Consider the following 26,508-nt stretch of genomic DNA (forward strand, 5'->3'; position numbering starts at 1 on the left):
AATGCCAAATTTTTGAAATTTTGTAGTTTATAAACATTTAGAATAACTTTAAAAAAATTGTACGTAGAAAAAATCATTTTACATATTCGAAAAGCTCGTATTTTACACGAATTTTTAAAAATGCATTTTAATTGATGACTACTCCTGGTAAGTGAAGGGGGAGTTGGGAGCCGACAAATGCACTAGTTTAAAAACTAAAAAAGGCAACTTAAAACTACTATCATTTTCTATATTTCTGGATCTACTGAATATATTTTGATCTTTCTTTTTTTAATTTGCATGTAATTTTTCTGTACATTACAAATATGCAATTTGTTTAGTTATTTATTACTTAACCCTGTAACCGTCACACACTAAATTCATTGAAATAAAATTCTAAAAATTCGTGTGGGCGTTTTTTAAGCGGCTATGAACGTATCAGTGGGGTTGGTGTATGCAATTTTTGTATAAAAAGTGGAGTTTGAAAACGTTGCCCTCAAGTAACATTGTCCATTAGTGGTATAATGAGAACGTTGCTCCAAAGCAACAGTATCAGATTGAGGTTAAAATTTTTGCATTGTGCAAACGAGGAATTACCATTAACAAAAGTTATTTTATAAGGCTTACAATATATAAAAAAAGCTACAAAAATAAGCAAACATGAACGTTATTACTTACACAGTTACAATAAAAAACAAAGATAAAAATTTATGGAAAGTTACGGAAATTACAGAAACAATTCTTGCCCGGTATAAAACATAATCTCATGTCACATTTTTGACACATAATTGTCGTGTAGCCATTCTTGCAAAAGCGGTATCTTCCTTTTGGTCCATAGATGAGCCAGTGTCCTGTGTGAAATATTCCATTGGTTATAAAATTTCAGTTATTTCAGATGGAGGTAAATCTGGAACATCATTTGTAGGTATGTCTTCTTCTGACCAAGTATTTGTTACTACTGGTTTCTTTCCTTTTTTGATCTTCTTCTTCTTGGGTTGTGGCTTTTCCAAAGCTATTTCTTCCTGTTCAATATCAGATTCTTCTATTACCAACTCCACATATTTATTTCTACCTATTTGTATTTCATCATATTCATCTCCCGAATCTGCAATTAAACACTCATCCTAATGCTTACTTTCGATGTCCTCATCATCGGATATACTCTCTGTATCTGATACATCTGCTGTAACAGGAACTGTGTAGCTCGTTTTTTTCCATAAAACGTAACAGGAAGGATGTCCATATTTCTGAAAAGAAAATTTAGCTTAGTTTATACCATTACCACTTAGCGTCAACGTTGATTCTAAGCAACATACTTTTTTGGCAAAGTTTTTGCTAAAACTACTCAAAGTAGAAAGTAGCTGTATGTTTTAGATTATAAATAAACCTTTCCTAAATATATTTTTAAAATATTACAGCAAAATACGTGTTTTTACTTACCGATTTTTTTTATATTTAACTAGAAACGTCGGCACTACAACACTTCCATTGAAACCTCACACTCGAAATGATGTTTACTAAGTTAAAAAATTTTAATACAGGTGGCGCACATGCCGGAATCATAGACGAACTGTTGTCGCTTGGATACCACACCGTACTACTGTGGTAAAATTCGACGTATATGGAAATTTTAGAGTTTGAAGTCAACGTTGCTTGAGAGCATCATGCGCGCTTACAGGGTTAATTTGTTTGTAATTTTTAATAAACAGTCTAATTTGTTTAAACAATTTTTGAAAAAATAATTGTTTCTAAAAAATCCATGTTTTTAATTATACTATCACTATTAATCATAGAAAAAGTTAAAGTATACTTCAATAAATAAATTATCTTCAATAAATAAATATCTAATAAAAATAATTTATTTATTAAAGTGTAGTTTAACTTTTTCTATGAACATTAATGATGCTATGATTAAGAAAATAGATTTTTTTAAAAACATATTTTTCAAGAATTTTTTAAACAAATTAGACTGTTTATTAATTAATAAATTTATAAACAAATTGCATATTTGTAATGTACGTAGAAATTCCATACAAATTAAAAGAAGAAAGATCCAAATTCATTGAAATGATCCGGAGATACAGAAATTTGTATTACATAGTTTGAAATTGCTTTTTAGGTGTTCTAACTCGGTGGATTTGTAGGTTCCCCTTAGTAACCGTTTGAACTACATGTTTGAAAAATCTTAGTGGGTGCTGTGAAGGTACAATGTTTGTGCAAATTTTTTAATAAAAACTAAAAATCCCATTCTTTAAAATGGCATCAATGAGAGTCCTTAATTATTATAAACAAATTAGCTGTGAATTAGGAAAAACACATGGCTAACTTTGTCTCAAATGAACCCAGGCTAAATATTTTTATTTGAAAATTCGTGTTAAAATATTAGCTTTTCGAATATATAAAAATATTGTGTCTGCGGATAATATTTTTAAAGTTATTCTAAATGTTTATAAACTACAAAATTTAAAAAATTTGGCACTAGGATTATTGACTATATTAATTAATTTTTTTACCATTTTTTAATACACTTTGATACTATCAGTCTTCTACTTTCATTCGGCATACTCAGAATTGTCCTATGTTCATCATTTTCTGTCTTATTTTATTGCAAATAAAGGTCTCTGAGAAAAACAAATAGAATAACTTTTAAACTAATTAATGGATCGGTCTCAAATTTTGACGGTTTGTTAAGTACCCCAATACTCAACTTTGGGTGAGACGCAAAACTTCTAAGGTAGTTTTAGTAAAAGTTATTAATAAATAACGATTTTCACTTATTTTGCAGTTTGCGTAGCAACAAATTAACTTTTTAACTTTAAAGGATCAGAATTTTGAAGGTTTTAATGTTCTAAAAAAATTAAATTTTGTAATTTTATGTCAACTATTTAGCTTTTGAATATAGTGCAAAAATCGAAAAAATCGCGATTTTTGCACTAAATTGTTAATAAATAAAAAACGGACGCGAACTCTAGGCAGGAGACAGGTAGGTTTTCTTCCTATATAGGTCTACAAGAGAAAATCTTCATTACCCTGAACTAAACAGACGCTACTATTATCGCACTATCAGTCTGATGACTCGTGTACTGGAAATTTTCTTAAGAATACTGCACTCGAGAATTTACAGCAAAGTCAAAGTAGAACTAAGCGAATCAACGTTTTGTTTCAGAAACAACCTTGGAACCATAGAAGCATTATTCAGTTTGCAGGTCATGGTTCAAAGATGTATGGATATAGAACAACCGGTATATATGTGTTTTATCGACTTCGAAAAGGTTCTTGACCTTAAAATCAGATTAATATGCTGCTACATATTCTCCACATTGCTGTATAGCATGGAGAGCTGGAGACAATACAGAAACAATATTGAAAAAAATAATTGGAGGCCTTTGAGATATGGATTAGCGATGAATATTGCGGAGAATTTGGGTTGATCTAATAAGAAATAAATAGTTTTACATCGAATGAAAAAGAGCACAAAAATAACAAAAACGATAAAAATTCGAAAGTTACAATATTTCGGTCATGTAATGAGACCTAAAGAGAGGTGTAACCTTCTACAACCTCATAATCACTGGCGTAGCTGAAGATTGGAGGGCCCCCCGCGGCAATGTTTGTGGGCCCCCTATTACAAACAAAACTACAACTAACAGTATAATAACTAAAATATGTGTAAATGACAATATTTGGCCTTTTTTAATAAGTCTTAATCAGTTATTGTTAATAGATTTTTTGGGAATAGACATGAAAACCTATTATACATGTATCTTAATTCGACAAACCTATTAATAAGTTGTTGCAATATTATATCTAAATTTACATTGAAAACATTAACTTAAAAACTTTTTTTGCTACAAGTTATTTTTTCGTCTCAGCTGAGCTCATCGTAAACTTTTTTTATACGTTTTATCCGTTTATTTTTACATTCCTGTATAATACCCCACTATTCTGCGGGTCTAGGACATTTCGCCGTCGCCGTTTCGCCGTCGCCATTTCGCCGTCGCCGTTTCGCCGTCGAGCCATTTCGCCGTCGCCGTTTCGCCGTCGAGCCATTTCGTCGTCGCCATTTCGTTGTTAGCATTCGTATTTATAATTTCGGCATTTCGGGATGATCATTACTTGTCTATAAGTTTTGAATGGTTTTCGAACGATTATATACTATCACTTTTGCATAATGAAGTTTTTTATTTTTGATGCAGTAAAAACAATTGAAATTGAAATCTGTAAATATTTTATTTTTCAGACGAAAACAATGTATAGTTGAATACGAAAATATGACTTGGTTTTACTAGCAACATCAGCATTTTATTTACACTGACATTTAGTATAAAAAAAGTTAGTATGTTATCACGCTCTTGCGACATTTAGTATAAATAAAGTTAGTATGTTATCGTTATCACGTTCTTGTAAACTTAACCAATGCCGGGATGGCGACGGCGAACTGGCTCGACGGCGAAACGGCCGACGGCGAAGTGGCTCAACGGCGAAATGGCGACGGCGAAATGGCGACGGCGAAACGGCGACGGCGAAACGTCCCAGTCCGCTATTCTGCTATTCCTGCTGCTTTTCCTAAAGTTTCGGAAAACAAATTTCTTATTTCTCGAAGATTATCACGAGTTTTTTCAAAAAGTTGAAGGGCGACCGTTAGGCTACAGCCAGACAAGCGACAATTTACAGCGCTGTAAGAGCAGTAAAATGAAGCGTGAAAAATGGGTCCTATCCTATGTTGCTTTGCGGTATTTTACAGCTCAGTCTGGTCATCGACTACACTCACCGTGGCACCATTTTTCGCGCTTTATTTTACTGCTCTTACAGCGCCGTAAATTGTCGGTTGTCTGGCCGTAGTCTTAACTCTGCCGTTTCAGATTGCAAAAGTTTTAATGTTACATTATACTCCGGTCAACTTACGCATCCGAGGCTACAAAAATTACCATCAAGCTGAAAATTGGCAGGATTGTTCAAAATACCATCATAAATGAAATCTAAAAAGTCCTCATAAATCCGACCCGTGCTAAAAATGTTACGCGGGGTCAAAGGTCAACAAATATGGTTTTTAGTGATTTTCAGCGAAACGGTAAGTTTTATCGTAGAATTAGTTCTAATAAAAAATGTAGATCAGATAATTATCTATAAAAAATGCCTTATTACTTTTTTTCCTGAGAGACACCGTTTTTGAGATATAACGATTCAAAAAGTGGTAATCGTCATAATATGCGCACACGTTTCCACACCACCTTTGAGGTAATGTACTTAGCGCGTTTTTTTAACGTGGTTTCCCCAGTAGGCCTATTTCACGGATCTGTTATGATTATGTTTAATTTAAAGCTATTTAATAATTGATATCAGTAAGGGTTAAAAATGATAAAAGTTATATAAAGTGGTATAAATTAAAAAAAAGGGAAATTTATCAAACTGGTTCATAATTTTCTAATACTTCTGCTTCCCTTGTTCTTCTTCTCATTGCTTTTCTTCCTCTTCTTCAGCTTCTAGTTCTTCTTCTTGTTCTTCTTCTTCTTCTTCTTGTTCATCCTAGGTGCAAGTAAATTGTCCCAATAATGACACATCGCATGGCTCCTCGATAGAATCAATTGTTGGTGATTCAACATTGGAGCACGACCGGTTTTGACAATTAGTGCATGCTACCGAACAAAACAGTCAAACTTTTTTGCAACTACATTTAGCGCTACATCCCTTTTTACAGTTGCAAAAAATTGTGTTCAGGAGTTTTTCCGGCGCATGGGGGAGTAAAGTTTGAATTGGGTCTAATGAACTGTCGACTAATTTCCATCCTCAGTCTTTTGAATCTAGCTGATAACCAAGCCACACTTGAACTTGGTAATATATCCGAAAAAGAAGTTGATGAGCAGCCGCTGAGGTTGGAGGAAGACAAAATAACTGCACTTGTTTTTTGTTTCGAGTACTTTAAAAAAAAACATGCATATCGAAACTTATCTAAGCACGTAGTTTTCTTAGGCGCCCCATATATATACATAGAGAGAAGAAAGCTAATTCCATTGGAAATAACTTCTTGTGGAGTTGAATTATTTTTTTTTAAAACTTCAGCACATTCAAGTAAATCTTGTTTTTTAAACATTTTAAAAACAGTCGTTTCACCCCTCCTGAAAAATGCAGATGTCGTATCACAGCCAGTTAATGCGTGTAAAAATAGTATATGATTTTGACATTTTGCAAAAGTAGATAAACTTTTCGATAAATATATATTTTCGATTCGTGTTGAGCTTTTCCAGGTTTAAAAAAAAAGATAGTTTTTTCGATTAGAGTTCTACCAGTGAGTAATACGAGCAAGTCTACATCTTCACCTACAACAATAGTTGTATTTGTTAAATTGAATTGCTCTATGGCTGTTTCAATTATCATTACGTCAGCATCATTATTAGCTTGTTTTACCGATATTTTTTCAGCAATATACTTATCTTTTAGCATCGAAATAAACCGAGATTTGTTGTATTTGTAAGAAATTTCTGTTGAGTGGTAGATACTGTCATATATTGATCAAATAAAATATTAGAAGATGAAGATGTTGCTGAAGTTCTACGACGTTGTTCTGCAGCTTTAATATTTCTCGTAAAATCATTATAGCCATCAAATACGACAGTAACTCTGTGACCAAAATGACGCCGTACATACTGAACGTTTTTATCTAAGATAACGTTGAATGTTTCTTCGCTATCCCACACAATGCGATTTAATAGATATAATAGTTTACTTGTATTATAGCTTTAGTGATGTATATACCTGGTCCTGGTGTACTAATACATATTATATTATGACGATTAGAAGTCCTTCAACTCTTTGAATCGTTGTATCTCAAAAACAGTGGCTCTTAGGAAAAAAACTATTAAGATATTTTTTATAGATAATTATCTAACCTACATTTTTTGTTAGAACTAATTTTACGATAAAACTTACCGTTTCGCTAAAAATCGCTAAAAACCATATTTGGTGACTTTTGACCCCGCGTAAATTTTTTAGCAGGGGTCGGATTTATGAGGACTTTTTAGATTTCATTTATGATGGTATTTTAAACAATCCTGCCAATTTTCAGTTTGATGGTAATTATTGTAGCCTCACTCCTATTTTTGAGTCTAACTAGACCGGTCTATTAATAAAGTTAAGTATGTATTTTAGATTGAATATAGTAATGTTAACGACAAAAATAATTCTAATAATGCATTCGCTTCTAATTTTTCATCGTTTTTTAGATAGCAATGAAATTTTCTTAAATATTTCATTACTTGTCAGAAAGCTCGTCGCAAAGCCATAACGGCATCATGTCTGGATGACCACCGGGTTTTAAATAACCTTTTAAGTGTTGGCAAATGCGATGAATCCAAAGTCATAATATTACATACATAGTGCATCCCATCTTTTAATACTTGCACTAAAAAAACATACTCTTTTAATTATGTCCTAAAAAAAACTTTTACACTAGCAACGGCATTCTTCAACACTAGGTTCGGATTATGGGAAGCACAATGAACATAAGAAGCTGTTTTTCAATGTCAGTTATGCGCCTGTGTACGGCTGAATATACACTACTGATAACGCTTGCCCCAGTGTTCTCAGACCTCCTGAAATTTCAGGAGACCTACTGATGGCGACCCTCGCCTACTGATCTACTGATGGCGTCCTTAAACCCCCTGATGAAGTGATGAAATTCTGAAAATCATCTGGTTTTGTTCCAACTCGATACAAAACCGTTCTTGGATGATTACGAGGATGCGCAGTAACGAAAAATGTGTTACTGCGCAGCATTATTCGTCATTGCGCATGCGCGTAACGATTCAAGAACGGTTTTGTATGGAGTTTGAATTTTTCAGAATTTTATCCTATTTCATTTTTTTTTATTTTTATGCTTTAGCCGCCATCTAGCGTTGCCACAGCCGTCCCTTACAGATTTTATAGAGTTGCATGCCTACCTATAAACGTAAAAATACTCCACCAACTGATTCTACTGATTTTTCGTGGCGACATCTAGTTGCCAATCTATAAACGTAAAGACTGAAACTACAGAATTCTACCAATTTTTGATGCGAGCGAGTCTCCTGAAATCTCCTGATCGTTCGTGGCGACACCTCCTGATCCTCAAAAAAGTCATCTGGGAACACTGGCTTGCCCAGAGTTGCCAGATTGGGGTATTTCCCCCCATTTTTGGGGTAATTTGAAAGCGTCTGGGGGAATTTTTATAAGCAGAAATGGTTGGGGGATTTTTTGGGGGAAGAATTAATGGTTGGGGGATTTTTGGGGGAAGAATTATGGATAATTTTAACGCTCATGGTACATTAAATTTGTGAATGTACATAGAAAGAACTGTATATTCTACTCTCATATAATCGAAGATGATAGAACATATGAATTATTTCAGCGCCCTCTGTTGATAAGTAGTATAATTTTGGTTTACTGTTCTCTACATTTGAGTACTACCGTGTATTACTCGTACTACTACTGCTATTAATTCATTAGCTTTGTTTGCGGAGACAGTCCATGACTGGTTTCTGACTGATTCGCATGCGCAGTTCCGTTTTTAAGGGCTTGAAAACGGAACTGCGCATGCGTATGAGTCAGAAACTAGTCATGTACTGTCTCCGCGAACAAAGCTATTAAAATGCGGCAAAAATTTAAATTTGGGGGATTTGAGCTTCAATTTGGGGGAATTTTGGTTTAAAAGTGGGGGATTTAGAAAATCGCATCTGGCAACTCTGGGCTTGCCCCATCATACCGCTTTCCTCTGCAGTTGTGTACGGAAAGGTGTAATATCACGATACACTCAACCAGAGATAGGATGGTACACATTTGTGGGCGGATCCTCCTTGGCGCGAAATACGTCACTCACAGAGTTGTTTTAAAAGTTAGCTTGCAGTACACATATAGTTAACATACGTTTTCGCTTATAAATTCGTTTAATTGTGTTTTTTGAGGTTTTTTTAAATATTTCGTTTTAAATAGGACTTTTCCACACTTCTTATTTGTTGTGAGCTTCCGTCATATTATGTCGTATATTAATATTATACACGGATTATACGACATATGACCGAAGCTTGAAACAAATTCCACTTAAAATATTTCATTTTTTAGTTACATTTTTAAAGCCTAAACATTCTATTGTTTATGCAAAAGATCTGATTATTTTTGAAGGGTCCCGGATTATATCGTAAATATTAATTTTTAATTAAATTTATGTTTATGAAGAATGCGATGAAAAATTCTAAACGGTCATTAAAAAAGAGGTCACGTTGTACGACAATTCAAATCAGCTGACCGGACATTTACAAAATTACTCACTGCACTAAAAAACATCAGACCTTTCTGACCTTCATCAACAGAAAGCGAACGTGTGTTTATAATTTCAGCAAATTTCTGTACAAAAAAGGAATCAGCTGGAAAGATCAAACACTGAACAATTTATGTTTTCCTAAAACTTATTTCAATAATAAAAACAACGAAAATTCAGATTAAACACAAATTTATAATTTTCCTGTTTCTAAATATGTTCAATATTTAATCAAATTTATACGTTTTAATACTAATTGCATTGAAAAATAATGAAGATAAAATAGAAAAATAAAAAAAGAGAGTGAAAAATAATTAAAAACCAATTTCTTCTCTTCATTTTTAAATTTCCCGATTTCCGGGAAATCATAGGGGGCGGGAAATGGAGCTCTAACTGTAAAAGATACAGAATGGAGTTAAATGATCTGGCAGGATTCATTTGCCATAAATTTAAGAACGACTTATCATTGCAAAGTTCGTCGAGTGCATCATTTACGTGGATAGATCATTTGAGCGAGGGTGGTTTGTCAAAACCATCTTCTGCATTCATGAATGCCATTGAGAGTCTCAACAGGGTATTTTTTGCTGCACATAATAAAGATGGATTAGTATGTGGTGAAAATTTCATAAAAAGTCTTTTGTTGCAAAGTGTAGATATTCAATGCCCCGAAAAGGCAAAACGCTTGTTCTTTAGAACAAGAATGTTCATTCGCATAAAAGAACTAAATAGATCAATTACCCTCCAGAGAGCTACCAAAAGAAAATGGAAAAAAATTTTGGCCTAGAAAACAATAAAAAGCTCTTAATAATGTGTATATGGGATTGAGCCACAATTGTTGGTGTAACGAAAATTACATTTCTTAAATACTACCGTTTGAGTTTCGATTTCCATTCCGGAAATCGCGAAAATTAAAAGTTAAAAGAAAATTACCTAAGTGTTGAAAATTCTGGGAAACTGTAGTAACCGTCTCGTAACCTCGTTCAGGTTACAAGAATTTTCCCAGAATTTTCAACACCTAATTTTCTTTTAAATTTTAATTTTCAAAGATTCAAGCTCGACTCTTCAATACGATTTGATTGATATGTCACAGGTACTATTTCTGCGATTATATTATATGGCACTTCCGGTTAGAACTTTTTAACCGAAAATTATAGGTATAATAACCAAAAGTATCTCTACATTTATTCTCATTTTGCTAAGGCACGTCAAATAATATATCGCTTTAAAACGGTAGGTACTTCCGGTTGCAACTCTAAAACCGGAAGTCCGATGTCAAATGTCTTATCTTTAACACCATCCTTGGGTTATAAGCTTTCATTCGACATCTCATTTGTCATTCTATCTGTATTAGTAACGGAGGAGTTATATTCACGGATGGACGGACAGACAGTCATGAAAACGGAAGTATATATTTGTTCTCGTCTTGCTAAAGCGGATCGAATAATATATCGCTTGTACTATTCCGGTGACTTTAAAACAGTACTTCCGGTTGCAACTCGAAAACCGGAAGTCCTAGGTCAAATTTCTCACCTTTAGTACCATCCTTATAATATAAGCTTTCATTCGACACCTCACTTGTCATTCTACCTGGTATAATGACGGAAGAATTGTGTCTACGGACGGACTTACGGACAGACATACGTAAATAATTCAACGTTTTCACATTTTTTCAAAATTGGGTGAAAACAACATGCATATTTTATTTAAACTATTGTATATGCGCATATTTCATACGTTTTTATTAGCATACTTGCCTAAGTTTAGTAATAAGTGTAGGAATAAAACTTTTATTTATACAAACGTTAATTCGAAAACAGCACTTATTTATTTCATGTTCTCTATTCAAACCTAACTAAATATTTAAAATAATGCTCGAACATATTTTGTAATTATGTACTTGTTTAGTTTTTAAGTTACTTATACAAATTTATTTGGTCTTTTAAATACCTTTTTTAATTTTAATTTGTGGGTAATTATTTTAAAATTTCTTGGACAAAAAGTTGTATTTACATATATAGTAACTTCTGTGTAAATTTCAGATTTTTACCTTTTGTAATTTGAATAAAATAAGAGAAGTTTGACGTTATTTATATTGGTTTCCTTATATCTCGCCAGCGATTACTCTGTGAGTGACGTCATGCGCTCGGCAGACGAAAACTCGTTTTTAGGAACATCCGGGCCGTGTAATATGCGAATAAATGCCAAAAAACTTTCAACAACTTCTGCTTTGAAAGGTAAATTATTTTCATCGCAAGTTATTTTTACATACCGGAAAATAAAACTAAGCTGATCATATTTTGAAATATCTTGAGTGGTGTCAAGAATTATTGAATAAAAACAACCTTTTCTAATTAAATTAATGAATTTGTATTCAGTGTCTTGAGCCAGCAATAACTTCGTTTTGTATTTGAGGGCTCAAGTAATCTGTTTTTAAGTTATTGTTTTTATTGATTAATTTAGCTAGAATAGTATCATATTTATCTAGTAAAAGAACCACCAATTAAAATTACCTTTTTGGGATTCACTTCCATCTAAACTACCAGCATGTCCACGAAACGCTAAATTGCACCCGGAACGAGTAAGGGTACCCGCTTTATTACTTCCTTAATTCTCTATTTTGATGTTTATTAGGAAAATATGTTTTGGTCCCCTATTTAAAGAAAGTAGAAGTATTAAGCTTGAAGGCTTTAAGGGGCCTCTCCTGAGGTCAGCCCCCCACCTTTTGGGCCCTCCTGTCAGCTACGTCACTAGTTGTTGATTGTAAAAATGGTAGCCATTTTTTAAAAACACATTAAATGTGATTATTTTATGCATTTAAGGGTTTTTACCCTAACCAGTGGTTAGATCCCTGGGTTAATTTTAATATTAGAATGTGTTTGTTCGAAGTTTTCTCTTCATTTGAGGTAGTTACAATTATAAGACGATAGCTCTGATGATGGCTTTAAAAATGCTGAAAGTACTTAGCTGATTTTAATAAATTTATTTACACACTATCAGTCTTTTGAAAACATACACCAGTTCTCGTTTTAATTTATATAGAAGTGTGTACAAGTCAAACAGTCTGTTTCTATTCTTTTCATATTTGGCTGATTACAATTCTGACAACTGTCACATTTAACGTAAATGTCATGTTAGAATAAATTTTATAAATGTGTATTATCCAATGAACTGTCAATACGGATGGAATGGCCCTGTCCCATTCAAATAGTGAAGCGAGATTGCCACCAACATACAAGAAAGAGGTTTTAGAGAGAGACAGACAAGGTGCTGGAGGGCCGTGTAATTTGAGTTGCCTATATAAATGGACCCGATTGAATCCGTATAACCGTTCGTTGAATGGACCTCATATTTTAACTTTCAGGGCTGATTGGCAGTACATATTTCAAAATTTAAATACTTTTTTGTATTTACAGAGTAAATAGAGTACAGAGTACCATACTTGGTGTTTAAATCAGTTTAAATACTTTTCAGAATTGTTATTTGTATTTATCAAAACAAATACCTACTTTCCTAAAGTATTTGGGAGTTAAATAATTTTAAAACTATTTAAATACTAAATTAGTGACTGTTTTATATAAAGTGAAGAAGTCCTTGATTATGTTTTTATGTTACTTTAGAATTTTACTTTTATATTTCCCCGATTTAAGTTGATATAGGCAACTCAAATTACACGGCCTGTCAAAGTTTCCAGCACCTTGTCTGTCTCTCTCTAGGACCTCTCTCTTGTATCGTGGCTGCATTAATTGTCTTCGTGCCTATTCCATCCGTATTGACAGTTCATTGGTATTATCACGGACTTACCTTTTTTCAGTCACTTGTGACGCACTGAAAAATGCCTCTGAGAAGGACCATAATATATAGGGTGAGGCAGATAAAGGGCCTATTAGAAATATCTCGAGAACTAAAGACAATTGAATTATGAAAATTGGAATAAGGGGGTTTTGAAGACTGATCTATTTAATGAAAATATTTTCATCTATTTGGTACTTCCGGTTATACCGGAAGTTGCTTATAACTTCGTTTTTTTAAATGGGACACCCTGTATATTTTTACATTTTTGATTCTCCTCGATTTCTTCTTTCTTAAAATATAAGGTTTTGTAATAATATACAGGGTAGGTTAAAAGATAATTACGTTTTCTTATTAATTTCGTAGCAATATTCCCACCCTGTAGGATTGTAGTAGTTTGACTCTAGATAAACTCTATTTATGTTCAAATGATTTTTAATATAGTCTACTATTGTTAACAATTATTAGTGTAGCTAAATTTTTAATTTTAGTATACAGGGTGGGTCGAAACTCGGAATGAGTATTTTCTGAGTTTTCTTAAATGGAACACCCTATATTTTAGTATTGTAATGAAATTATATTTCATGGTGCTTTTTACTTCTTAAGCATTCCCTATACCTAACTGCTTTAGTTTGTGCTTAATTGTTAATCGCACCAACAATCTTAACTTCGATGGTATTTTGATACCTCAACCACTATTGGCAATTTTAAGTATCAGTATAGATTAATATGTATTTATTTCCAAAAAATTATTTGTGACTGAATATTTTCACGGCCAACCTATTACAATTTCACCTATTTTGTGTTGCAATTAATGTTTGGCTTTAATCACCAATAACTCACAAATTAAAGAAGTTAGGTATAGAGAATGCTTACGAAATTAAAAAGTACCATAAAATAACATTTCATTGCAATACTAAAATACAGGGTGTTCCATTTAAGAAAACTCAGAAAATACTCATTCCGAGTTTCGACCAACCCTGTATACTAAAATGAAAAGTTTAACTATACCAATAACTCTTAACAATAGTAGACTATATTAAAAATCATTTGAACATTCATAGAGTTTATTATACCAATCTACTACAATCCTACAGGGTGTTAATGTTGCTATGAAATTAATAAGAAAACGTAATTATCTTTTAACCTACCCTGTATAATATTACAAAACCTTATATTTTAAGAAAGAAGAAATCGAGGAGAATCAAAAAATGTAAAAATATATAGGGTGTCCTATTTAAAAAAACGAAGTTACAATCAACTTCCGGTATAACCGGAAGTAGCAAAGAGAAGAAAATATTTTCATTAAATAGTTCATACCTCAAAACCCCTGTATTCCAATTTTCCAGATTCTCTTAGCTTTAGTTCTCGAGATATTTCTAATAGGCCCTTTATCTGCCTAACCCTGTATAAACATGTAGACTAAACTAAGATCAAAGTTGGGAAGCGCTGGATATGTGCAAATCGAGTGAAACCAAACAAAACAACAACAATAACAACAGAACAAATAAAAACAAAAATTTGAAAAAACTTACGTAGCATTTAGATATTTTTGCAAAGCTGTCTGAAAAGCAACAGAACCAATCAAGTTCTCTATCATTCTAAAGACACATGCACCTAAAAATATATTTGTAGAACAATATAATAATATATTAAGGATAAGGATTTATATTATAACGTATAAAGAAATTATTGATAAACAAATATAAATATCATTTTGTTTTGTAAGTTTTTTGTAAACTTATCCTTAATAGTAGTAATTCAAGTGCTATTTACAATTTTTTGTAAATCTAAAAACGTCTACACACGTCCTTACCAAACTACCTGTCTGTCGGAGCTGATAAAGTTGGGTCTGACTGTTGGAGCGTGTGTAGGCTTGTCGCACGACAAAAATGAGTCATCCTGACGGATTTGGTCGGGTGGTCTTTATTCCAATATCCTGACAGTCGAGGCTATACTAGTCCAAGTAATGAAGTAGTCCAAGTACAGAATGGATCGATTTGCTTGAAAATTTGAGAATAAGTAGTGGATAGTCCAAGTATCAAAATCTAAAGTGCATTCATATAGCATATTCCCAACTATAAATAAACGCACGGGTTACTATTCGCCCTCTCATTCGTCAAGAGACTATTAAATGTAATTGATTGCCCTAAACCTTGCCCTAAATTGCCCTGTGGTTGCCACCCCATCCCGGATGTGGACATTTTTTATTAAATTTTGACCGCAAAGATTGGTAAAAACGTTCATTCTAAGAAAAAAACGTTTTACACATTTTTTTGATAAAATTAACAGTTTTCGATTTATTGGCTATCGAAAGTATTATACCGAAAAAAAACACAATGTTTTTAATTAGTTTTCTGCTAACAACTCCAAAAGTTTTCGCTTTATCAAAACAACTTTACTAAATAAAAATGCAGCTTTGAAAAAATAAACAAAACCGTTTTTATTAATTTTCTGTAAGACCAATAGTAATCGAGCTATATTTTATTATATGTTAGCTCTTCTTCGTCAAATGCTAAATATTGTAGTTTCAATGTCAAAAGACGGGGAAACTATGCATTTTTCGAGGATAACTTGTTCAAACTAATTTAAAGTATTTAAAAATATCTATCTCCAGAAATAAAAAAAGTCTCTAGCTCAAAAATTAAGTGACTTGTAATGAAAAGAATGTCAGTCCCTATTTTTTTCAGCGAAAAAGTTATCGGAAGCAACCCCCTAATCACCAGCCTAATTAAAATTAGTCATTGACCTTATTTGGTCTTCTTTACTTATTTATTATTAATAGGTTTTAGAAGTTTGACCGGCTTAGAATAATTAGCTTTAAAAAAAAGGAGTTAAAAGCAAATAACAAATTTTTGTAGTTTGGAAAAAAATGGCCTTTTCTTCAGAATAGAAAGATTGGCATCAGAGATACGAAAAAATGTTTAAATCTGAAATTGTAGCTTATTTAATTTCCAAGAAACTGGTTTGCACAATTTTTTTTTACGGCAAAAATTAAGTAAGCTATTGACAATTAAAACTTTTAATAACATGCAAAAACCACCTTTGCCAACCCTTTCGAAGTCACCTCTTTTTGCGACTGAGGATTTTTAAAAGATTTAATATTAATAAGCTTTGTAAAACCTACACAATTCTTTTTCACCAAACTTTCTAAGATAAAAAATAAAAAAGTTGCGGTTAAAAAATCAATATATTTTTTTGAAAAAAAAAGGAGACATCCAATTGGAAGCAGAATAATGCAAGTAGCGGTGTTTTTAGTCATTGGCCTTACTCATTCTTCTTTATTTATGTATTGTTAATAGATTCTAGAAGTTTGACTGGCTTAGAATGATTAGTTTTTAAAAACTGGAGTTAAAAGCGAATATCGAATTTTTGTAGTTTGGTAAAAAATGCCATTTTCTTCAGAATAGAAAGATTAGCATCAGAGATACGAAAAAATGTTTAAATACGAAATTGTAGGTTAGTTAATTCCCAAGAACTTGCTTTGAAAAAAAATTTTCTACTGCAAAAATTGAGTGAATCGTAAACGACTATATCGAAAAACATTGATTTTTTCGATATATGTAAAACTAACACTTTCACTGTAAATTAACACTGTAAAACTAACTTTATAGAACATTTTTTGCTTAGAATGAATGTTTTTATCAACTTTTATTGTCAAAATATAATAAAAAGTTTCCACCCCCGAGATGGGGTGGCAACCACTCCCATGGTAAAAGCGCTTTTCGGCATCATATAGATTTTTTAAGCAAATCGATCCATTCTGTAAAAATTGCGAGGTGAAAAGCTTCGGTTCCTGGACTATATTAGTATATTATTCAACGAGCATATAATAATGGCTATTACTCACGATGATGAAGTTTGCGACACGAGCCGTAGGCGGGTGTCGTAATTCATACTTTTTCATTCTTTTTCTACGACCTTTTTTATTTGGATTAGTAGAAAAATATAATTATCAATTACTAACATTATTTAAAATCGAAAGATTTTATTTTTCATAAAAAACATATTTTATATAACTATGGCAACACTGTTAGAATTACCCTACTTGAGCTTATGAAACAATGAAACAGTAAACAGTTGTCATTATTGTCATGGAATGGCGGTGGCTTTTAAAAATAAGACATATTTTAAGGCAATTACATGCAAAATAACGTGTGAGCTCCATAAAAATCTATTTTACAATCAACAGTAAGTAAAAGAGAATTCATTGATATAAATTTCATATCCGTAAGTCCTTTTACGGAATTAATACCGATTGTTTATATATTTACCTTTTAATACCGTCAATCTTAAAAGTCAAATGTTGAAATTTATACGTAAACAATATACTAAACTAAACCATTGCTACAGTTAAAAAGTCTTTAAATATTTTTCAAATTTAATTGTTGATATAAATTACAATGATTATTTTATTAAATAAACAAGTTTAAGTAATTTTATTTGCTAATAGGTATATTAAAAGTGCCATGCCCCACTTGAATCTAACTTCAACCCGTGAGTAATGACCCGTGAGTAACTTCAGCCCGTGAGTAATGAAATATTACTCACGGGTAAAGTAATGGGTGTTATTATCTATTCAAAAATAGCGAATAATATTAATAATATTATTAAACGGTAGTAGAAAAAATTTAATAATCTATTTATACACAAATGACGTATTAACTATGAGAATTTACTACTTCAAGCTATACATATTTTAAAACGTTGCGCTTTTTGTACTCTCAATTAAGACGTTAGAAATTAAAAAATACCGCTTATACACATTACGTTTAGACAAAATGTAAGTAAAATAATAATATTATGTTTTGTCAGATAGTTTGGTCGGGACGTGTGTAGAGCTGACACCGACAAGAATGGTCAGGGAATTTTGTCGTGTCAGAAGGTTTGATCAGAGCGCGTGTAGACGTTTTTAAACTTTATATCGTGACAACAAAACTATTAATTTAAGAAATGTAATAGCTAAAATGACATACACACGTCCTCACCGTGCTTTTCGGTTCGGCTGACCTCCCCAACCTTCCCTGTTGCTACAGACGTACCGACCATTACCAGAGGTGTAACCAGGATGATCCTAAGGGGGGTTACATCTACGTGAAGGTCTCTGGGCGGTATAAAATAATAATGGTGCTAAGCGTATAGAGCACAAAGTACATCCAAAAGGGGGGGTTATAACTCCCAAAACCACCCCCTGGTTACGCCTATGACCATTACTACAGTTAGTCTGTTGGGCTGTTGAGATATCACGGTTGTATAATCAGATCGGTCAGCCTGACCATCGGTGTCGGGTACAACTTTTTTTGTCGTGCCAACAAGCCTACACAAACCAATCATCGGGTCCAACGTTGTCGGTTGCGACAGTTGGGTGGTTTAGAAAGGGGTTTTATAAAGAAGCACAAGAGCTAGAATTACATAATAAACAATGCCTACATGTCCTACAAGAAGTAGAAGAAGAACAGGACTTAATTTGTATCTTTTAATATCTTCTTACTTGATTATAGTGCCTTCAACTGTGACCAAGGTTTACTAAGTGCTACGTATGGTAGATGCTGCTATATGGTGTAGAGGGCTGGATACTCAAAACGAGGGATATAAACAGATTAGAAGCTTTTGAAATGGGGATTTATCGCAGTATCCTAAAGATACCATAGACGACAAAAGTCACAAATGTAGATGTCCTTAAAAAAATCAACCAAGAACGCTAACTTTTCGAAATCATCAAGAAGAGAAAAACGGCATATCTAGGTCACATCATTCGAAATGAAAAATACCAGTTCCCCCAACTTATAATCGAGGGTAAAATTGAAGGCTAGAGAGGAATGGGAGGCAAGAAAATGTCCTGGCTCCGAAACACAAGGCAATGGACAGGGATTAACGACATACAATCTCTGATGCATATTGCAAGAAACAGAGAGTTGATAGAAAATGTGATCACTAACATCCATTATAGTCCAGGAACCGAAGCTTTTCACCTCGCAATTTTTACAGAATGGATCGATTTGCTTGAAAATTTGAGAATAAGTAGTGGATAGTCCAAGGATCAAAATCTATATGATGCCGAAAGGCGCTTTTATCATGGGGGTGGTTGCCACCCCATCTCGGGGGTGGAAACTTTTTATTATATTTTGACCCCAAAAGTTGATAAAAACGTTCATTCTAAGCTAAATATGTTCTATACTTTTTTTGATAAAATTAATAGTTTTCGATTTATTCGCTATCGAAAGTGTTAGTTTTATATTGAAAAAGTCAATTTTTTTTGATATTATACTCATTTACGATTCACTCAATTTTTGCCGTAGAAAAGTTTTTTTCAAACCAAGTTCTTGGGAATTAAATAACCTACAATTTCATATTTATTCGTATCTCTGTTGCTAATCTTTCTATTCTGAAGAAAATGGCATTTTTTACCAACCTAAAAAAATTTGATATTTGCTTTTAACTCCAGTTTTCAAAAAAAATAATCATTCTCAGCCAGTGAAACTTCTGGAATCTATTACTAATATATAAATAAAGAAGCATGAATAAGGCCAATGGCTAAAAACACTGCTAACTTACATTATTATGCTTCCAATTGGATTTCTCCTTTTTTTTTTCAAAAAAATATATTGATTTTTTAACCGTAACTTTTTTATTTTTTATCCTAGAAAGTTTGGTAAAAAACAATTTTGTAGATTTCTACAAGACCTATAAGGCTATTAATATTAAATCCTTTTAAAATCCTCAGTCGCAAAAAGAGGTGACTGTAAAAGGGTTGGTAAAGGTGGTTTTTGCATGTTATTACAAGTTTTAATTGTCAATAGTTCACTCAATTTTTGCCACAGAAAAATTTTTTGCGAACTACGTTCTTGGAAATTAAATAAGCTACAATTTTATATTTAAATATTTTTTCCACCTACCTCTACCGAAAGTATACTTTTCCGGACCTGATTGTAGGGAGCAAAGTTGTACTTAGGGAGGAAAATATTTTTCCTCCCTAGGGAGGAAAAGTAAAACTGACGTCATGGTATTTCATTCATGAAATATAACTTATTGACGCCCTGTATAATATCTATTTTCTATTACATAAGTATCTATACTTTTTAATGTTTATTTATAAAACACCCTGCATTTTGCAGAATGGTAAAAAACATTAAATTGTTATTTTGATTTAACAATGTTTACATTAATAATTTGACTTATATTTGACAGTTGACAGTTATATTGTTCCTACTAGTTAGTTTCAGTTCTAATACATTTTGTTGGTTAGTTACATAAAACAAATTAAGTAAAAATGAAAAAATGACTTGTTATTTGAGGAAGGTGGAAAAACCATATGTATAACATGGGAGTAAAGTGCCTTTCCCTCCCTTGAATGATTACTGCCCTCCGGTACGCGTCGGGCAGTAAACTTCATTCTCGGGAGGAAAAGTAACACTTTCCTCCCTTGTTATACAAATAGCTATTTCGTATCTTTGATGTTAATATTTCTATTCTGAAGAAAAAGACATTTTTTACCAAAGTACAAAAATTCGTTATTCACTTTTAACTCCATTTTTTTTTAAAACTAATCATTCTAAGCCGGTCAAACCTCTAGAACCTATTAATAATACATAAATATACAAGACCAAATAAGGTCAATGACTAATTTTAATTAGAGTGGTAAGTAGGCGGAAGTTTCCGATCACTTTTTCGCTGAAAAAAATTGGGACTGATATTCTTTTCATAATAAGTCACTTAATTTTTGAGCTAGAGACTTTTTTATTTCCGTAGATAAATATTTTTAAATACTTTAAATTAGTTTCAACAAGTTATCCTCGAAAATGCACAGTTTTCCCGTCTTTTAAGTTTGAAACTACAATATTTAGCATCTGACGAAGAAGAGCTAACATATAATAAAGTATATCTCGATTACTATTGGCCTTAAAGAAAATAAAAAAACTTTTTTGTTAATTTCTTCAAAAGGTACATTTTTGTTAGGCAAAGTTGTTTTCATAAAACGAAAACTTTTTGAGTTATTAGCAGAAAACTGATTAAAAACATTGATTTTTTCGATATAAAACTAACACTTTCCATAGCGAATAAATCTAAAACTATTAATTTTATCAAAAAAATGTATAAAACGTTTTTTGCTTAGAATGAATGTTTTTATTAACTTTTGCGGTCAAAATAAAATAAAAAATTTCCACCCCCGAGATGGGGTTACAACCACCCCCATGGTAAAAGCGCCTTACGGCATCATATAGATTCTGATCCTTCGACTATCCACTACTTATTCTCAAATTTTCAAGCAAATCGATCCATTCTGTAAAAATTGCGAGGTTTTGTCCTATTTTAAGCTTCATTACTTGGACTATTAGTGGATTTGCATCTGAAGAAGAAGCTTATCGTGCTTTATAACCGTGTAGTATTAATTGTGGTATTTGTGTTCTTTCGTTATTTCTGTGCGTTACTATCCCAAAGTATTTAAATGTGTCTATTTCTTTTAACATATAATGTTGATTCATTTTGAGTGTAGATAATTTATGGCTTGGAAGCGTGGACATTGAAACAAGTCCATTTGAATAAGTTGGCCGCCTTTGAATTTTGGTGTTATAGAAGAATCCTACGAATATCATGGATTCAAAAAATGTCGAACGTGGAAGTAACTAGAAGGATAGGAAATCAACCGGAAATAATACTAACCATCAAAAGACGAAAACTTGAGTACTTGGGACATGTGATGAGAGAGGAAAAATTATCATTATTACAACTTATTATGCAAGACAAAATCCGAGGAAAGCGAAATGTGGGAAGACGAAGAACATCCTGGCTTAAGAACTTACGGGAATGGTTCGAATGCAGTAGTGCAGAAATATTTAAAGCGGCAGTCAACACGGTCTACATAGCCATGATTATTTCCAACCTTCGATAGAAGATGGAACTTAAAGAAGAAGAAGTAGATAATTTGCAGATTATTTTTACTATTACCATGCATATATTTCTAATTGCTACTTACTAATTATAATGTCCTTACCTTTGTTATAAGATATTGTATTAAATTTGTTGCTTATTTCAGCCGGTGTCCATGCTTCGGACGTAAGTGAGCGAGAAAGAGGGGACGCATCTTCTATAAATGCTGTTTGTTGTTGTTCAACTATAAATTGTTTATCCATTTGAAAGTCACTTAAATCAGTAATCTAAAATAAATAAAAAAGCCATTACATTTTATAAATCAATGAAATAGTGAGTGGAATACTATGCGCTGAAGTTATATGGCATACTTTGTCTTTTTTGATATGCCGTGAACACAATGTAGTTCAAAAACAGAGAGTGGTGTCTATTTTTTGTCATCTAAATCAGATGGCCATAAAGGCGCACTTAACCCTGTCAGTGGATATGTTTTACCTATGACTGAAAAATATATGGATTGATGAAAATATACATATGGAATGGAAAGAAGAAATGATAATAAAATTACCAAAGAAAGGAAGCAAGTTCAACTACAAGAACAAGACATTGGCTTGGACGGCAGAGACGTTCGCATATTTGCAAATTTGCGAACATTTGCGAAATTTGCAAAAGAGTAGTACACGACAGGGATGCCTCTTGTCGCCCCTGCTTGCCAACGTTTACTCCGAAAGAATTTTCAGAAATCCACTTTCTGAAAAACAAGATGGAATAATGGTGAACGGTGAAGTCATCAATAATTTGCTATATGCGGACGACACAGTACTCTTAGCTTCTGCTCAATAAGATCTGCAAACATTACTTGATAGTGTCGTTGAGAGTTGTAAGGAAGCAGGTCTGGATCTGAACATACGGAAAAACAAAATACTCGTAATAAGTAAACAACAGCATATAAAACCGTCTATATATGTAAATAATACCAAACTTGAGCAAGTTGATCAAATTGTTTACCTTGGATATCAATTAAATTGTAACGCAGAAAGTCACGGCGAAATTAGATCTAGGATAAAGCAGGCCAGAGCCGCTTTTATAAGGATGTCCAAGGTGTCATGTAACAGAGACCTAAAATTGGCATTGAGGATCCGCCTACTTCGCTTCTAGCGTTCTCGGTCTTACTTTATGGTGTCGAGTCCTGGACTGTGAATAAAATCGATCTAAATCGCTTTGAGGCTTTCGAAATGTGGTGCTATAGAAGAATATTAAAAGTTTCTTGAGTGGAGAAGATTCGAAACTCCACAATACTAGAACGTCTCAGCAAGACTACTTATATTATAAAAGCATCGAGAAGAGAAAGCTGGAGTACTTCGGACATATAATGGTAGGTCCCAAATATAGGTTGCTACAAAATATTATGCAAGGGAACATAGCAGGCAAACGCAGATCCAGGAGATTCGAATGATATTGATACAAGCATGCTATTTAGGGTAGCAGTGAATAAAATTAAGATAGCTGTGATGGTAACCAAGGTTTTGAGAGGGTACATGAAGAAGATGGCTGGAGAAGATCGACTAGAAAATCAAGGCTTGAAAGAATACAAAATGACCAAATCAGAAATATAATGGGAGTCAAGTGAACCATCATAGACGAAATTCAAAGGAGACAACTGATCTGGTATGGCCATGTAGAAAGAATGAACGACGATAGACTGCCAAAACAAATTCTAAAATGGACGCCAAGGGAAAGATGGAAGAGAGGAAGGCCGAAACAATCATGGCTAGGCGGCATTCAGAAGGCAATGTCGGAAAGGAATCTTCTCCCTGGCGAATGGAACGACCGACGAAGCTGGAAACTGGGAACCGGAAGGCAAAGAACGCTATAAATAACCGGGATAATAATAACATGAAGAAGAAGAAATAAAGGAAACTTCGATTTCTGTGAAAATTGGACAGTATTCATCCTATTAAGTGTTGCTGGTAAAATAATTGCGAGGATCATCCCGAAACGAATAATAGACCCCATAAATGAAAAACTGTGGGCCTTGCATAGACGAACTATCAGAAGAATGGAGACGAAGACATAACCAGGAACTCCAAACACTCTATGGACATGACAATATACATCAAGGCAAATAGTATAATATGGCCAGGACATGTACTGAGATCGAATGATGAAAGACAACTAAATACAACCTCAAATTGAAGAGTCTCAGATGTAGAATCCACCAAAAATGGTAAATAGTAATTTAAATCTGAGACTATTCGTTTTGAAAGTTCTTTCTGGTACATCCTTAATCTGCGACTTTTTTAATTAATAAGACCACAGACGACGAATATAGAAAACGAAAAGGAAACGATCACATTCCGCTTTCATTCGTCTAGGAAAAAAGGACAGAAGAGGAACTTTCAGTACTCAAATCCGAGTAAAGATAGAAAAATAATAAATGATGGTTTTGCTTGTTTTCGATTCAGAGGGATGCACACCCGCTGGACAGGCTGTTTCTACCATTGCAGGCGTCATCAGCAGCGTTCGTTAGCGTGCACTCCTCTGAATCGAAAAATAGCTGGACCATCAATTTAAAGGGAATCTGAAAGATAATTCAAAATCCCATATTAGAGCGCGATACAGCGACATCTCTTAACAAATTGAAGAGTCTCAGATGCAGAATCCACCAAAAATGGTAAATAGTAATTTAAATCAGAGACTATTCGTTTTGAAAGTTCTTTCTGGTACATCCTTAATCTGCGACTCCTTTTCGTTTTCTATATTCGTCGTCTGCGGTCTTATTAATTGAAAATTCGCAGATTAAGGATGTACCAGAAAGAACTTTCAAAACGAATAGTCTGAGATTTAAATTACTATTTACCATTTTTGGTGGATTCTGCATCTGAGACTCTTCAATTTGTTAAGAGATGTCGCTGTATCGCGTCCTAAAGGGGATTTTGAATTATCTTTCAGATTCCCTTTAAATTGATGGTCCAGCTATTTTTCGATTCAGAGGAGTGCACGCTAACGAACGCTGCTGATGACGCCTGCAATGGTAGAAACAGCCTGTCCAGCGGGTGTGCATCCCTTTGAATCGAAAACAAGCAAAACCATCATTTATTATTTTTCTATCTTTACTCGGATTTGAGTACTGAAAGTTCCTCTTCTGTCCTTTTTTCCTAGACGAATGAAAGCGGAATGTGATCGTTTCCTTTTCGTTTTCTATATTCGTCGTCTGCGGTCTTATTAATTGAAAAAGTCGCAGATTAAGGATGTACCAGAAAGAGCTTTCAAAACGAATAGTCTCAGATTTAAATTACTATTTACCATTTTTGGTGGATTCTGCATCTGAGACTCTTCAATTTGTTAAGAGATGTCGCTGTATCGCGTCCTAATGGGGATTTTGAATTATCTTTCAGATTCCCTTTAAATTGATGGTCCAGCTATTTTTCGATTCAGAGGAGTGCACGCTAACGAACGCTGCTGATGACGCCTGCAATGGTAGAAACAGCCTGTCCAGCGGGTGTGCATCCCTTTGAATCGAAAACAAGCACAACCATCATTTATTTTTTTTTTTTAAATACAACCTTCTGGAAAAGTCCCGATGAAAGAAGGTCCGTTGGACGCCCAAGAAAAAGATGGAAGGATGCACTAACAAGTGTATGTAGGTCTATGTAGATAAGATGAGAGTACAACAATGAGAGAATATTGCACAAGATCGGCAAGAGTGGAGGGAAATAGTAAACGCATTCAAGACTTACTTAAAGTTGTAGAGCCAAAAAAGAAGAAAAACTGTTAATTCCATAAATAGTTTAAAATCAACTCTTCAATTTATTTATTCACTAGTTTTTTAATATAATGTAATGTAATATCAGGTGATAGCTGATCAAAAAGCCCCACTGATGAAGTCTGGGGAGACTGAAACGTACGTAAGGGGATGATTGATCATATCTGAACCGTAATGAAACATAAGCTGTCTTTCAGTTTTATTTACTTACTTTTGTCAAAATGAAGTATTGGAAATACCTCGCGAATCCTTCGTTCAAGAAAGTGGTATCCCACCATTTTGTAGTAACCAGATTTCCGAACCAGTTATGTGCAAATTCATGAGCGACTATGGAAAGTAAACTTTGCCTTAAAGCTCTTGATGTTTGTTCATTGTTCCAGATAAGTGAGTATTCCCTGTAAGTTTTAAAAGAAATTGTATAGGTTGTACGATAACTTCTACATATGCGAGAGTATGCATATACTCTCAGAGGGTATGATTGTGGACTGTAGTTAGGATTTCTAGTTTACTGGTTCAAGTGGGAGTATAAAGGTGTTATACAGACAATATTGACATGTAAATAAAGAGTCTTACCAAGCTGTGAGACCTTGTTCCGAACACTGAAGCCGGTCACACACGAGTTGACTGTTCCCGTTCCACGTGCCTCGCGTTTTGACTGTTGCGAAATCGTGTATGGCCTCACTCCCGAATTAACTGTTCGTGCACGACTTTTGACTGTTCTTTTCAGCCCAAAAGAAAGGATGTACCGTCAAGCGATGATCGGTACCCGCGTTGACCCTTCGAAAGGTCGTAGAGAAAAAAGGTTGCACCTTCACGT

At 33.5% G+C, this 26,508-nt stretch overlaps 1 protein-coding gene across 1 annotated transcript in view; it reads right to left on the reverse strand.

Moving 5' to 3' along the window:
- The window catches only part of LOC114334545 (aminopeptidase N), an 85,914-nt gene that overhangs the window by 40,228 nt on the left and 19,178 nt on the right, over positions 1 to 26,508 (reverse strand). The window contains exons 4-6 of the mRNA XM_028284610.2: positions 25,903 to 26,086; positions 22,050 to 22,212; positions 14,593 to 14,674 (exon numbers count right to left, since the gene is read on the reverse strand). Coding sequence (XP_028140411.1) covers positions 14,593 to 14,674; positions 22,050 to 22,212; positions 25,903 to 26,086 — 429 coding nt within the window. The remainder of the gene's footprint in view (positions 1 to 14,592; positions 14,675 to 22,049; positions 22,213 to 25,902; positions 26,087 to 26,508) is intronic.

The sequence above is a fragment of the Diabrotica virgifera genome, chromosome 7 (assembly GCF_917563875.1).
Source record: "Diabrotica virgifera virgifera chromosome 7, PGI_DIABVI_V3a".
NCBI classification, from domain to species: Eukaryota; Metazoa; Arthropoda; class Insecta; order Coleoptera; family Chrysomelidae; genus Diabrotica; species Diabrotica virgifera.